The 15,273-nt window shown below is 40.7% G+C and overlaps 1 protein-coding gene across 3 annotated transcripts in view; it reads right to left on the minus strand.

Annotated features, from left to right (window-relative positions):
- Positions 1 to 987: 987 nt before the first annotated feature.
- The window catches only part of LOC140950078 (disks large homolog 1-like), a 33,694-nt gene continuing 19,408 nt past the window's right edge, over positions 988 to 15,273 (minus strand). For 2 of the 3 annotated variants that reach the window (XM_073399249.1, XM_073399251.1), the window contains 8 exons: positions 14,206 to 14,308; positions 11,485 to 11,590; positions 8,545 to 8,721; positions 7,775 to 7,847; positions 6,718 to 7,024; positions 5,891 to 6,063; positions 4,783 to 4,984; positions 988 to 3,796 (listed from right to left, as the gene is read on the minus strand). In XM_073399249.1, the coding sequence (XP_073255350.1) occupies positions 3,690 to 3,796; positions 4,783 to 4,984; positions 5,891 to 6,063; positions 6,718 to 7,024; positions 7,775 to 7,847; positions 8,545 to 8,721; positions 11,485 to 11,590; positions 14,206 to 14,308 (1,248 nt within the window). In that variant the 3' untranslated portion in view covers positions 988 to 3,689. The remainder of the gene's footprint in view (positions 3,797 to 4,782; positions 4,985 to 5,890; positions 6,064 to 6,717; positions 7,025 to 7,774; positions 7,848 to 8,544; positions 8,722 to 11,484; positions 11,591 to 14,205; positions 14,309 to 15,273) is intronic. The other variant, XM_073399250.1, reaches the window with a different exon arrangement.

Here is a 15,273-nt window from a genome sequence, read left to right on the forward strand (position 1 = left end):
AAACGAGATCAAATTGAAATGAGAACTCAAGATTATATTGACAGGCAGGTTACCCGACCTAAGCAGATTACCTCACCTACCCGGGGTCCCCCACCTCCATGTAAACAGGCCCTTACTGAGTCACATACGTTCTGACCAGACCGCAAAAGTCGTGCCCAAAACCTCACCAGGGAGGGATCGTTCGAGAATCTATGATTCGAACCATGACAGCTGTCAGTAGTTAACTCGTTAACCCTAACCGCCGCTTCTATTAACAACTCTGCTCAAGACCTTTTTGTTTCGTTCTCTTATTTTAGTTTATAAATTTGTACAGGCAACACGTTTATCATTAACCTTATCTGGCTAGTGCTCCTAATTGGTTAAAGCAAATTTTTGACCAATCAGAAGCACTAGTCAGATCAGGGTAGTGACACGTCATCGGTATGGAATTTCTGCGCTAGGTGATATTCTCAGACGTCATTTCGCGGGGAAACCAATGGCGGGGTTGCCTATCTTCCCAGGGCTAATCAGTCTCTGTAGTGATAATTTAATAGAAAGCTGCAGCTATTGAACAATACTTTGCTGTATTAAATACTGTTTATTTGGCAGCGAAATATGCCAGCATTAAAGCAAAAGTTAAACAAACTAAATGTTTCAACAATGTTTGTTTGATTTAGGGACAGCGGGTTTTAAGCGGGTTCTGAATTAACCACTTGAGCCACACATTCGCCACTTTAGAGACGAAAAGGGAAATAAAGTCGAAATGCGTCGCGCAATGTTTTCTGGAATCGTTATTGGAGATGCGCCGGTCAGCTATTGGCCAATTTTTTCCTAGTCACTGATAATAGTCCCAGAAGCCTTTGCGAAAGTTAACTCTTCCCAGTTTCCTTCGCTTTTCTTAATTGGCGAATATCGCGTGAGGAGATCTCTCGCTAACATCAAGAGCCACAATTATGGCTCTTGCTAACATTCAAAGAATACTTGTTTCTATTTGACAAACAGACGCAATTTCCATAAAATAGTTTAATTCAAGTCCAGCAATTAAAAGGCACTGAATGTAATATCAAGAGTTTGAATGAATTGTAAGGGGGAATGGCATGAGACGAATTCATGGCAAACCAGAAAGCTACTTGAAAACCCCAACCCAAATATTTAGTAATTCTCTGTTTATGAGTTCAAGTTTTAACTCAAATAAGGAGATAGCTTTTCTCTTCTATGCCGGCATTGTCACGCTTTACTCTGCCTCTCTGCAAGGGAGTGCAAGCGTTAACGTGACACAAATCATGGTGTCATGCAGCACGGCCACGAAAAGCACCACAAAACTACATTCCACTCTCTCTTAACGGACACACAGATTTGGTGCCTGCCTTTTTTACTCCTTTAATTTGACTCTCTGTAAGACAGACGTCACTCTAAGAGGGACATGTACACTTAGTACCGTTCACCAAGGTGTCTATCTTAGAGAGAATCGACTGTAGACAACAACAGAACAAATCTCGCAAATTCACATACCCTGATTAAACTTTGTTTTTAATCCAGATATAAAAGGCCAGAAAATTAATATATGTGCTATTTCTAGCTTCTGAATATAACGGCCAACCAAACAAATTAAACCTATAATAGCGTAACGAATTTTATATTTCTATATTTGAGGAACAAAAATGTCTTTTTAACAGGTACAAATCATTTCACTTAGCTAACTGCCGTAGCCAGCTCCGTACTCTTTCTCTCGGTCATCAAATTGAGTCTTCGAGCCGCCATTAATTTTAAATACGATTTAGAGTAAACAATCCAATTCATTATTTTTACAGTCCAGACTTCACTCGTGACACAAGCATAAACATAAAAGGCATTTGCACAAGAATTGCCGCACTTGTGATAAATACAGCCGTGCGGTGACGGCACTTTATACCTGCCACCTCATGCCAAAGTAAGGGGGTGTTTACATGACACCGGGGCGACTTTCGCCCCGGAGCGAGTTCACTCCGGTTCCCTCTCATAGCTCTATATTTGTTTACATGATACCACCACAAAATGTTATGCTGGCGCGAGTCACCCGGCGTGAGTTCACCCCGGTTCTTGTACCGGGGCGAGAATTTCACTCCTGTACGAAATCTCGCAGCGGTATCATGTAAACACGAAACGACCACCCGTTTCGGTGTGAAATCGGTCTGCCAGTAGACTGGAACGGGTAGCGCATGCGTAATGTTTGCGATTTTGAGCCACACGTGTATTTTTATCAAACATGAAGTGTACCTTCAAATAACGAGATATGAAATGAGCCAGTCATCATGTAAACGCGATACGAAATCAAAAAGTTATCCCGGTATGAAACTCGTGCCGGTGCGAGTTTTCTCATGTAAACACCCCCTAATATGAATGTTTAAGTTCGTGTTTGGAGGTACTAACTAGAGACCTTTAGATTCGAGGAAGAGAACGACTACGAGTACGAGATTTGATTTTAAAACATTTTTTTGCGTATTGTCAAAAAATAGACACCCCGGAATTCTTCATTGTACTTTTTATCACCAGAAAAGTTAGCACTGTTATCGTTATGAAGGAGGTTAAGACCTCTCCCGATTGCAAAAATGATAAAACTTCTAACATTTGATAACTTGTCCCCGCCACTACGACACTCTCGCTAAAACTCGTAGTTGAATGACGGCGGCTACCACTTTTTCCCGCCAAAAAGACACTGCCTCACGCGCGAACACTGCTTACTATTGAGAAAATCTCGTACTCGTAGTCGTTCTCGTCTTAGAACGTAAAGCTCTCTAATCTGGGAACGAGACAACCAACATGAGGACGAGGAAAAAAGGGAGCAATGGTTTGGTAGCCTACGAGCAAGCTCTCCATCAGTTTTGAGTGAAGAGCGACGCCGAAACGCGCAATTGAAATCTCCTCTCATGTCTCACTCGCCCTTATCCTCCAGATGGAGAGGTTGCTCCCAAGCTAACAGGAAGCTTTAGCAACGACGACAGCGACGGCAACGAGAACGGCAAAAAAACAATAGGTTTGATTAGCACAACAACATTTTTGCACGTGCATCACACTTTTTTGTACATTTCTTTGCCGTCACTGCACGACTACGACGTGAAAATGCCTACTTTCACGATTTATGGAGAACGTAAACAAGCGACGACGAATTTTCTTTTCTCTTTCTAAGCTTGAGTCCGGTCCCCCAGAAATCAACTCCAAGGAAATTTGCTCACATTTCACATTTTCAGTGAATTGGAATAAACGCGAAAGAGTTTGAAAAAACGCGAATTCATTTTAAAAGTGACCTTTTCGCTGCTGTCGCCGTCGTCGATGCTAAAGCACCCTAATGGTTTGGGGACGACGTGACCTGATTGCTGACACATGCTGGCACACAAGCAAACCATTTTTGACGCCAAAATAATGGAAAGAGGACCCGGGTTCCTTAGGCGGTACCACGTTTTTGTTGCCTGTGCTTAAACTTGTCTCGCGCGTCTTCACTACGAAGAATAAATTTTCAAGTTTATGCTTGAGACACTAGTGAGGACCGCGCTTTAGTAACGAATCAACATGGATGCCCTTCAACAACGCGGTACGGGAGACTGATGTTTCTTTGTCTTGTCCTTTTCGCGGCTTTGAGAATGAAGAAGCAAATCAAGGCGTTATGTTGTAACCATGGAAATACAAGGATGGCGCTGCGCATGACTGTATTGTTTGACGGCATTGTTTAGTTACTAGAGTTTTTCCTTGGAAGGAATCCAAATAACTGGACCAGACTGCTGGCGTATGACATCCTTAGCTTTGGTGTAGATTTCGTCGTATGTGTCTCCTTGAACAACAGCTAAAAGATGAGGAAACATAACAATCAGTCGGGGAAGTCCTTGGGAAGGGAAGAGAGAGATTTTCATCGCAACATACGATAAACGGAAAGCTATCAAAAAACCCCTATAAACTTGGGTAACCGAATTTGGGTAGGTGGGCAGTTTCCCAGACCATTTGGGAGAGTCGCGAGAAGTCACGCGAGTGCAAGGGGTGTTCTGTTTCCCGCGCGTTCTCTCGAAGCTCGCTTCGCTCGCCATAATAGACCTCTTTAGCTTGCATGTTTTGTTTTCCCAACAGAGGTCCCGGGGGAACTTGACCCTTTGTCTTTTCATAAATTACGCGTAGATATGCACGTGAAGAAGACAAAAATTTGAGAGAAACAATTCTCTAGAGCGTTATCACATGAGCTGTATTGGGAAAATGAAAATGAAAGTTACATGATTTTGCCTTCGAAAAACGATTAGTGGGTCATATCTTAAACAAAATAATAGTCATTTGGTTTTTCAAACCCGCACAATTTTCTTAAAATGAATAAGTTCGTAAATGGTCACGTGACGAAAATGTGATTTTTAAAATTATGAATTACCTCTCTCTGAACACAAATTTTGCACTTAAACTTCAAGGAAAATGTTGAAAAGATGATGTGATAACGTTTACAGCACATCTGAGCGTAACTATGAAACGTTGAACAAGATATAAGCAAGAAGTAGTTTTGTCCGCCATGTTGGAGGGCAAAAGCATGCCCTCCAACATGGCGGCCAAAACAAATCATACTACTTTGCTGAAAAATCAAAGTGCCATAAAATATCTCCCTTAAATGCGTTTCCTCTCAAATTTCGGGTGTAAGATAATTTTTGTGTGCTCTAACAATTTTTGGCATCAGCAAGATTCCAACTCATTGTTTAAAGGAAGCATTGGTCACGTGGCCTCTTAGTGCAAGTGGCCTATTAGAGAGCTTACTCGCAGGCTAAAGAGGAAACAAATGCGCATACACTTCATCCTCACCTGTAAAATACTCTCCAAATTCCTGCTCCAATTTCAGCGCTCTATCGTACGTCTTTTGTGCCTGTTCTTCGGTCAGCCTTTTATTTAATTCACGGATGGAATCCACGGATTTTGGTTTTAAAAATATTGCGATGGGATAGAGCGTGGCCACTTGGAGTCGCTTGATAGCATAACCACTAACATCTAAAATACAGTGTTTACTCTAAGAAAAGAAAAAAAAACAGGCTTAAGGCAATGATGTAATAAAAGAAAGTAATATGAAATTTATTGTTGACTGGTTGGTTTTGGTTTTATGTTCCACTGTTCAAAATGAACGTCACGACAGCGAAAAATAAAACCATAAAAATGGCCCAAAATTGACCAGACGCCAGCTTGAGCTGCATAAAACGCCGGTGAGACGAAAACGTAAAAAGAGAGCGAGTAAATCTACTTTTTTATCTCGGTTTCCCTTATAAACGTTTATATTTTGGCTCTTTTCTTACGACCGAGAGACATACCGTTGGGACGGCCACATTTCGAGCTTGGGTTACCTGTAATGGAACAGTTTCAAAGTCGGCCCTCAAAAAGATGTCGAAACAAGGCAGACAACGTTATGACCGTTCGACCGCGGCACGATAGTAGATAGACACGAGTGTTTTACTGGAAAATATACCACTCGTAAAATTCATAAAAAATACATCCGGAAACCGAGTGGTTTATTTTCCATAATCTCACACGTGAGTTTATCGATGACGTAATTTCGGTCATTTCCCTCTATTATTTTATCGATGTCTTTTGTCTACATAATAAAAAGAACATTACACGGCGCAAAAAGATATGAATTTTATTTTCTCGTGGCAAAAACAATATTTTACTCACTCGCTGCGCTCGTTCGTACAATATTGTTTTGGCACTCGAAAATAAAATTCATATCTTCGCGCCACCGTGTAATATCCTCTATATAACGCATAACTCTAATATCAGCAGGCTTATTCTTCACATTATTCTCTACACATTTCCAATGGTACTGGTGATGGGGAGAATTTCTTAATGAATCAAGAACTTTTTTACTTGATCATGAGGGAAACTAACTGTTCGCCAGTGTATGAACAGCGGATAATAACTTTACCTTTTCTGCTACTTCTTTTACTGACTGGACGCTCGTTCCGTAGAGGTTCTCATTATACTGGCCCGCTTCAATAAACATGTGGTTCTGAATCGCTTTTTCCATCTCCTCGCGAGAATCTACGAAATGATAATCACGTCCGTCCACTTCGTAATCTCTCCTCTCGCGTGTCGTGTCTGTCACAAGGAAAAAGTTTTAGTCAAGGGCGGGTCATAAGTTAACAACAGCAAGCGCAACATTTTCTACATCCTTATCTTTATCAACCATCACTCTTGTTACGCGGGACGCTGTGCGAAAAAAAAAACTCAGAAAGAACAAATCTCTTTGCAAGGCTAGCCAGCCAAAAGGGATGCAAACAACACAATAAACTGAACAGAAGCAACCGGTGGCCGGTGCAGAAGCGTGCAGCTGGTTCCAAGCGTGGGAAAATGAAGCCCGGAAGGAGAGCGGGAAAACTTGGAACACAAAGAGAAGCGCAGGAAAATGTGAAACTGGGAAAAAGGGCGGGAAAAGCGAAACCGAGGAAAACGGAGGGAAAATGTGAAACAGAGCAAAAGAGCGGGGAAAAGTGAAAAAGAGAAAAAGGGCGGGAAAATGTGAAACAGCTGACAGGTGCGTCACATGCAAATGGTGATAAACGCGGGAAAACTTTTGAAGTCGCAATTGAATTGACATTCTCAGGACTGACTTAGCTTGACAACCTGTTCAGAAAGACCAGAGAATTGTCCCTGACTACTGCCACCCTCAAGAAAACGCCACGTGGGTAGATGCTTGGTTATTTAGAAAGCAACAAAACCTCGAAAATTAAATTAAAAATTAATGGTACATACGGGGTACGCAGCTGCCAAATTTATCCGGAAATTCTGAGATGAGGTCATCATTGATTCTGTCCTTAAGTAGCCCCAGTACTATGACGGGTCTAGTGTACTTTAACTCATGTTGCACAACAGCCTCGTACGACAGGATATTGTCCTCCGCGCGTGCACTATAACTGCTTTCACTGTCGCTGGCGTTTGAGGTGTAGCTTGGTTCTACGTCACTCGTTTGCTCGTTTTCTGAATCCTTCTTGAAGAATGGCAATTTCTTGGAAAATTTAAAGCTACGCTTGCGACCACCTGGTCCGTCATTGAAGGAGGTCTACAGAAAAAAAAAATGAACATGATGCTTTTATAATTCTATAGTCGTTGCATTCCAAGGCAGTCAGTCAAAGGAGAACGAAGCCCACTTTAAACAAAAGCGCTTTGCATGTTGCGAACAGATTTTAAAAACTCCAAAATCAACGATTAAAAAGAGCTTTTTATTTTCCAGGCGATAGTGGAGTTTGATCTTCGAGTTTGAGAGTACGGGTCGCCATCTTGTTTGGAGAGACTCAGAGAACCTGCGGGAGATTGCAAATCGCTCGTGGGGACCGGAATGGGTGGTGATGTGGATGGGGGTGGGGAGAGAGGGAGAGAGGAGGAGATCCACACCCTCCAACCAAATGCCATGCTTCTCAAAAGTTTCTTACCACGTGAAATCAAGATAGCGACCTCTTGAGCTCAGCGATATTGATCAAAACAATCGCACGGAACAATAGGAGACTGTGCACAGTCTAACGAGTGTAAAGAGTGATCACCACCAATTTCCTCCTCACAATATTCGCGGGCTTAGTTAAGAAAACAATAATTATTTTTCTTGCCTTGAAGAAGCCTCTGACATTTTTCTTCGTTTACATGGACTGTTTCAAAACAGAAAAAATTACATGCGCCCAAAACAGTATGGGTGCACTTGGGCCTTAGCGAGCGGGTCCGCCGCATTACTAATGCATGAAAGTATGTCAGAATCATTATTAGCGTTGAAGATTTTCACTCAAAAGCGTCACATCAACAGCTTGCATAAAATACGTACCTTCGTTTTGTTATCCTCGCTGGTTCTTGAAAACTTCACCGACTTCATTCTAGACTTTTCTCTTCTTTCGACCCTAAAACATCGACAGAGTAACATTAAGGGTCCCGCGACTGAACAGGAGAAAAAGTTAAAAAGTTAAAAAGTTAAAAAATAATAATATTAAAATAATGATAATGATGATAATAATAATGATGATGATAATGATAATGATAATGATGATGATGATGATAATAATAATAATAATAATAATAATAATAATAATAATAATAGTATTATTATTATTAATAATAAAAGAGCAACAACAAACTGAGGCTGTTCCAGAACCCTTTACGAGTTAACATTCGCATTCCTGACCCTGTACGCTAGCTTATGGACCGACCATAAGAAAAGTGAAGGGGGTGTGAGTGGGCGAGTTTCTGCTTTTGTGTGTATGTTTTAATTTTACTTAGTTTGTGTATAAATTTTTTTCTACCTCTTCCGGCAGCAGCGTTCATTTTCGCGTTAATTTCTATTATGTATGGACCTCTTTGGCTTTTTCCCCACCCCTCCCTTCCCTTTTCTAATGGTCCGTCCCTTACATCATATTTTATCTGTTACGAGCGAGGGGTGACAAAAGACAAAACATATCTTGGGCAGGTAGTAAAGTTGTCAGCTAAGATACTGCGTTACTTGTAACGGACTCACAATAAATGGACGACGAAAAAAACTGACCTTCCAAGGAGCACTGAAGCAAAAACAAAGAAAACACATACAACCAACGCTTCACTTGCCTCCTTTTACTGGGGATAACACCTCTCCCTTCCTCCTCCCCCAGAGCATTCAGCCGTCTTGCTTGCCACCACTCGTCATCACTGGCATTAGTCACGTGAAGAATATCACCATATTTGAAACTAAGTCCTTGGCTGGGGAGACCGCTGTCCTTAGTTTTGTCGTAGTCAAACAAAGCCCTGGATGAGATAGATAATATATAATCAAATTTTCTTCAATAGAATTACAGTCGAAACTCAAACCTTTAAGCTCCGGTAGTGACCATAGTATTCACGCTTAAATTCTCTCAAGCAGTAAAAAGAGAAACGTACGAAGAACAGTGTTGAGAATTTGCATGGTTGATATGACTGAGGCTTAAAGGGTTGAACGGCCAGTTACCAGATTCCCAGCGGACAAAATTGTTGGTACATTACTGTATGGGCTCCTGCCACATCTCTCTTAAGCGGTTACGTAACACTTTCACGATGGTGGCCGCTTTCTAGAGGTTCGACTGTACAGTGACATTGGGTTATAGTCTATTAGGGGAGGGGTTAGTCTGTTACACAGCCGTTTTTAGTGTCGTCACGCAACGCTCCTCCACACAAATCGTTTGTGGGGAGGAGCTAAAAACGACTGTGTAGCAGACAAGGGAGGGGTGGGTGGTAAACGTCCCTCCCAGAATCGGACTTCTGACTTCAGACATTGACAGCCGGAGGTTCACGAGACCGTCATAAAGTCATGAGGTGTCCCATTTGACCGAACGAAGTGCACGAGCGGCCTAAAAGCACAATAAAGAGTTCCATGAGTTGTCCAATTACTCTCTGAAATATACTCTTTGCGGAGAAATTACTTCCAAATGTGGCTGTTCTAAACATTTAAATAGTAGAGAGCGAAGTTCAGATGGTAGGGAGCGAGGTAAAACGTACGCGGGGAAAACGAGGAGGAAAAACGAGGAGGGGAGACTTTGAACGCCTGAAACAGGCGATTCCAAATAAAAAAATTAAAGCGTCATGACACAAGAACCACCGAGTGTAAAAGCCATACTCACACACAGAAAACTATGAAAAACAGTTAACCTGAGCAGTTTTCAAAAACCTCACCGCAATTCGTTTTCATCTTTTTGAGTGTTGTGCATCGGTACCTTTCTTCCCCGTTGTTTTAAATGCGTTACTGAAATGTTCCCTCACTTTTTTCAGCACCTATATCTTTTCACTTACTTTGGTGGGCCAACTTTAGCAAGCTGCGAGACGCGTGATGAGGTGTTTTCATAAGGGGGTTTAAAATGGTCCGTTCACACTTGATTCGATTTAAAAAGCAAAAGGGGTTAAATTGATAGTGACCAACATCAATTTTCTCTTCACAATATTGATACTTAATCAAGAGAAATAGTTGTGAGAATTAAATGTCTATCTAAGGGAACATAGCTTAGTAATCTATTCCCAGTGGATGGCACGCTCGCTTAATAAAGGCCTGGGGACTCAAGAGATGAGTTACGGGACATGTGAGTCCGCAGGCGAGAAGGCGATAGGACTAAACCAAGATAAGAAAAAAATAAGGAGGAAGGGAGGGTCACTGACGAACCACAAAGCAAAACGGATGTAGACCAACCTCACGCCCACATGGGGGTTTGACGGCACATGAATCCAATCCTCCCGCCCTTGCAGCCAAACTGGACAAATTTGCTTACAAACGTGTTTATTTATACACAGAAAGCCACTCCCGAGGGAGAAACGCACACACACGCCTGAAATAGAGCTCTCGCTAGTAATTGGTCAGAATTAAGGCCAGTGTTACGCGAGCGAGCACTGGGAATAGGAAATGAATGGATATCGGTAAGAAAAGTTTGTAGTTGTATATTGGGACTTTTAAGCGTTAACAGACTCGCAGTGACAGGGAACTTAATCAACAACGACGGCGACGGCTACCAAAACGTTACTTAAACAGTGAAGTCGCACTGCTTAAAACTTTATAGCGCTTATTCCATCTCGTTCAATTAGACAAATGTTGGCAATTTGTTCTGGAGTTGAATTCCATAAGACTGTATCGCAGTTCAGGAAAAGAAAAAGAAAAATAAATTCGTCTTGTGTTCACGTCCTCAACAAAACGTGGCGTGAAATTAGGCATTTAAACGTCGTAGTCGTGCAGTAACGGCAAAAAATGTACAAAAAAGCGTGATGCACGTGCAAAGTTGTTGTTGCGCCAATCTAAGTCAATGCTTTTTTCCCGTTCTCGTTGCCGTCGCCGTCGATGTTGCTTAATTAAGTTCCCTAATAACGTGTTTCCATAACATGTTTTAAGTGTTTTCGTTCGCACTTGATCCAATTTAAAAAGCAACAGGGGTTAAATTGAGTTGTCACGCCCGAGTAATATTCACAACAGAGAGGCAGTGTCACGCAAGGTTATTCTTCCTACACATACTAAGAAATACTCCTTCCCGTTAAATACCGGAATATTAGTTTGTTTGTTCTATAGCTTAAATACACGTTATTAAATCTTTAAAAGGAAATTAATATCTTAGGGGATAAAAGCTGGCGGTTGAGCAGCAGTAAAATAAAAAGTCAATATTTCAACACTTACTTTGGCTAGTTCTCAGAAATATCACTCGGAAGAACATGAAAATCACTCACACCGGCGTCTTGGGAAATGAACGTTATTTAAAGAATGCAATTTACTCAATGTCAAATGGTAAACATTTTCATTTGACAACATTTTTACGGATCTGTTTAGAAACACTCAACGTGTTCCTGATGGTTAGTTTCTTAATTATCTTCTCGTTCACAAAAAGAGCTGGCGACCCACGACGAAATCCAAACAGGAGAAAAGGACAAATTTGACCACGTTTTTGTACATAAAATAAAGACACCGTCAATGGACTGCGAGAGACAGAGAGCAGAGTTGTTGACGACGAAAAAACTCTCCAAGTAGTTGAAATATTTACGGTGGTTGTTCGTTTGTTTCCCTACCTCACGTAAAGCTGGCGTTTCACAGACGTTCGAAGAGTCCCTGGACTTCCACTGTTCATCATCTTTTCGCGAATATCGTGAATTTTCGCTTCAAACTGGTTGTATTCTGTGAAAGAAAGACAGGAGTAAGATGGGTTGTATGAACAGCACAGGAATACATAAAAGCAGCGCGCTCCGACGGAGGGCAAAATAACTATATAAGAGCGCTCGGTCGACTGAATGCAATATGCAAATTGCGTCAAACTCATCTTCATACATACACGTACATAACCACATGTTGTGGATCTGTTTAGCAGTAGGCTAGCGCCAGGAATACTCCTAGCTAAGGTTCTAAAACCAGATCAGTGAGGATAAAACGCCTACGAGATTAGCCAATGTAACGCAATAGGCGTTTCAAGATCTGTCTCGACTGATCAAACTCGTGGGATGTTGAAACGACAATCGAGCTCAATATTGTGCATATCTAGGCGCGGTAATCGAGCACGGAAAAGCCAAATAACCACGGTTCCGCTTTGGAGTTTTATGGCTATTTGCTGCGAGAAGTACCGATCACGAGCGACGGAAACGTATTTAGCAGCAATTCAACTCGGAGGAAAACACAATACCTTTCAGCCATTCATATTTAATAGTCTATCAACCTGAATTCCTCCTGGGTGTACAAAACTATTGTTTATCGATTCACGATTGACCGCAAAATTAAAATACTCCAGCGGAATAAAAACAAAACACAAAGTCTGTAAGAAAGAATATTAGTCTAGGGTATGATCACTGGTTCAGGAATGACGTCTATTTGCTTCCTTAGCCATGAGATGGCGAATGAAGACAGTGCTGTCAAACAGATAAGACCAAGAAGGCAATACGGAGTTTATTTTTAGACAAATTGCCAATCAACCTCTCACGATTCAGTATTCAATTTATGTCGATTCTTCGGCACATCAATCCATTGATAACAAAAGTCTACAACTGATATTCCGTCGAGACAATTTTAGCACTTAAGAAATATTCTGCCCCCTACCAAAACGCAAATATGAAGGATGACCAGCCGTCATAAAAAGGTACGAAATAAACATTTATGAACGGAATGTTATTATTATTATTATTTCTTTATCCAATATCACTACCAAAATCAATCTGGCCGCACGCTTTCATCTCTGCACAAATTTTAGGGTCACAAAAAAGCCTTATTATCAAAGAAGGTAGAAATTTAATTATTTACATATTATCATAAAATATATAGCTTTTCCTCTTTTCGAAAATTGTATCTTAATGATATCAAACTAACTCTCTTCAAGACCACTCTGCCAATCAAAGAATTAAAAGCCCATATGCAAGACAATATTTTTGAAAAATGAGAGGTCAAGTTTAATGTATTTTTTTAAATGACAGTTATTTATTTATTTTTTTCAATTTTTCGACGCCCGGCACTTCATTTATACAAACATAAGACAATGAATATCAGGAAAGACCAAAAGTAATTGCGGCCAAGTAAAAATATAATGTTTCAAAACAAGCGCCGAAGAACACTTATCGCCTTGCTAGGTTACACATGCAGGTGATAAAACAGATATTTCACGATCTGACCGATCTAGACAAAGTTATGGCGAAGATGATATTTATCTAACTTTTGAGTTTGTAAAGAAGATCCTATGGCAATTCAATTGAAAAGAAACTTTTTCAATACTTATTCTTGCGGTATAAACCCTTAAAATGAAGCCTCTGTGACAGTACTTTCAGACGGCAGGATTTGTTTTTTAAACAGTTCTAACTTAATTTTGAGTCCGTGAGTGAAATTCTTAGGTGTGACCATTCAAAAAGAAACCTCTCTACCTGTATTTTCACAAAGTTCTATTTACCCTTTCGAATTTCAAAAAAAACCCAAATTTGGAATTTTTCGTGAATTTTTCACCATAAGGAACAGCGATGAACGCGTTTCACTACACACTCAATCTAAACGAAGGCAACTTTGAAGAAAGATAAAGTTACAGAAGAAACATTATAAAATATAAAGCTATAGAACTTACAATTTTTCGACTACCGTTGACGCTTTTATTTTTGTCGTCTTTTGCCGTATCGCGTGATTTTGGGCAAAAAACAAACGCGGTAGGAGTGCTACATGAAAACGGGTACTTCTTGACCTCAAATAGCAGCCAAAGAGAGTTTGAACCGCAAATCTGAATTTTCGACAGGATTAAGAATTAGATTTATTTTCCATCTTGACATATTCACGTTTTGAAGGACCTCAAAAAATACCACTTGAGGAGATAATAGATTAAAAAATATATTGCAAAATTCAATTTGCAGGGAATTTGACATCCATAGCCGTATCAATTCGCACACTGACGAGCTGAAAAATTCCTTGCGATGAAAATAAGGCTGCAAAGATCTTATCAAGCAATAAACCAAGGCAATAGATTCTTCCAGGGTTTTTTCAACTTTTGACTGGGAATGTTAGCGACAATTTGTCAACACGGCTAAAAAGAACGCCTTGAAATTGGTAAAGATGCAAAGTTTGAACGTGATTTGTTGAAAGCTAGGATAGAAGCAATCAACCTGCCCCCCTCAAAACAAATGTCTGTAAAATTGTTGGAGCAATATCTTCGCTCGCTTTCAACGTATCAGCTTCAAACTAGGTACGTTTCCCAATTTTCAGGCGCTCTTTCCAGCTGTGTCAATGGATATTAATCAAAACTTGAAATAAGCCGTGGAAGGATCAATGCTTACCTTCTGGTTTGTACTGAGCCAGGATCGCCACTGTACTTCCTGCGCCCTTCAGGGCGGCGGCGGCTTTTTCGTGAGTGGCGTCTGATAAATCAATATCGTTAACCTACAGACAAAAAAGTGTAGTGAAAATAAATATCTATGTAAACAATTAAATGAATGGAGGTATTAAATTAGGGAAAGAGCATGTATCGTTCAAAATGTTCTCAAGCTACTTCCATCACCTATGGGGGATGTGTATTTACGTCCTGGAAATTGAAAACAAAACGCATATAAAGGAGAGGGATTTCCACGGCGCCACGATTTGTGAAAGCACTTTCTTTGTTTTAAATGCCTTGTTTCGTTATTTATAATTTATTCCCCGCGTCTTCGCCGTGGTAGACGCCAATCCAAAACACCGCTACACACGGAAGAAACTTAATCAGTGATCATGTTCAGCCCTGATTCTACCTTCAGCCGTCAAGGTGTTTCCCGCTTAAAGGGGATTTTCAAACACAAGTCCCATTTAAAAAACGGAAGAAATATCCTTAAAACCATATTTGGTAAAACAGGGTTACACATTTCGCTTTAAATTTTAATGAGAACACATTAGCGCTGTAGAACATAGAATATTGAATTAACTTAGCCTAGTAAATTATACCGAAGGAAAGAACTCCCGAGAACGCAAACTCTGATATGAATATTCACATACACAGGTTTTGTTGGACCAACTTCGACTGATAAAACATTTCGTTAGTACTTAAAAACCTCAAACTAAAAGAAAACAGTAATCATCTGAGTCAACTTAGGTTTCTGGGAAACTACCCACCTACCCCTCCCCTAAGCTAACATTTTGCTTTAAGTGAGAAGGAAGTGTTAATGTTGGCTTAGGGGAGGGGTAGGTGGGCATTTTCCCAGAAACCTTAATTGATCCAATCAGGATCAACCAATCATCTTTCATAATTTATTGCCATTCATGAGGCAACGACACTGCTGATCTCAATGCTATAAACGACGAGTGTCACCTTAGTCTGCTACACAGCCGTTTTTAGTGTCGTCACGCAACGCTCCTCCCCACAAGGAGGGAGGGAG

The sequence above is a fragment of the Porites lutea genome, chromosome 10, assembly GCF_958299795.1.
Source record: "Porites lutea chromosome 10, jaPorLute2.1, whole genome shotgun sequence".
Classification (NCBI taxonomy): Eukaryota; Metazoa; Cnidaria; class Anthozoa; order Scleractinia; family Poritidae; genus Porites; species Porites lutea.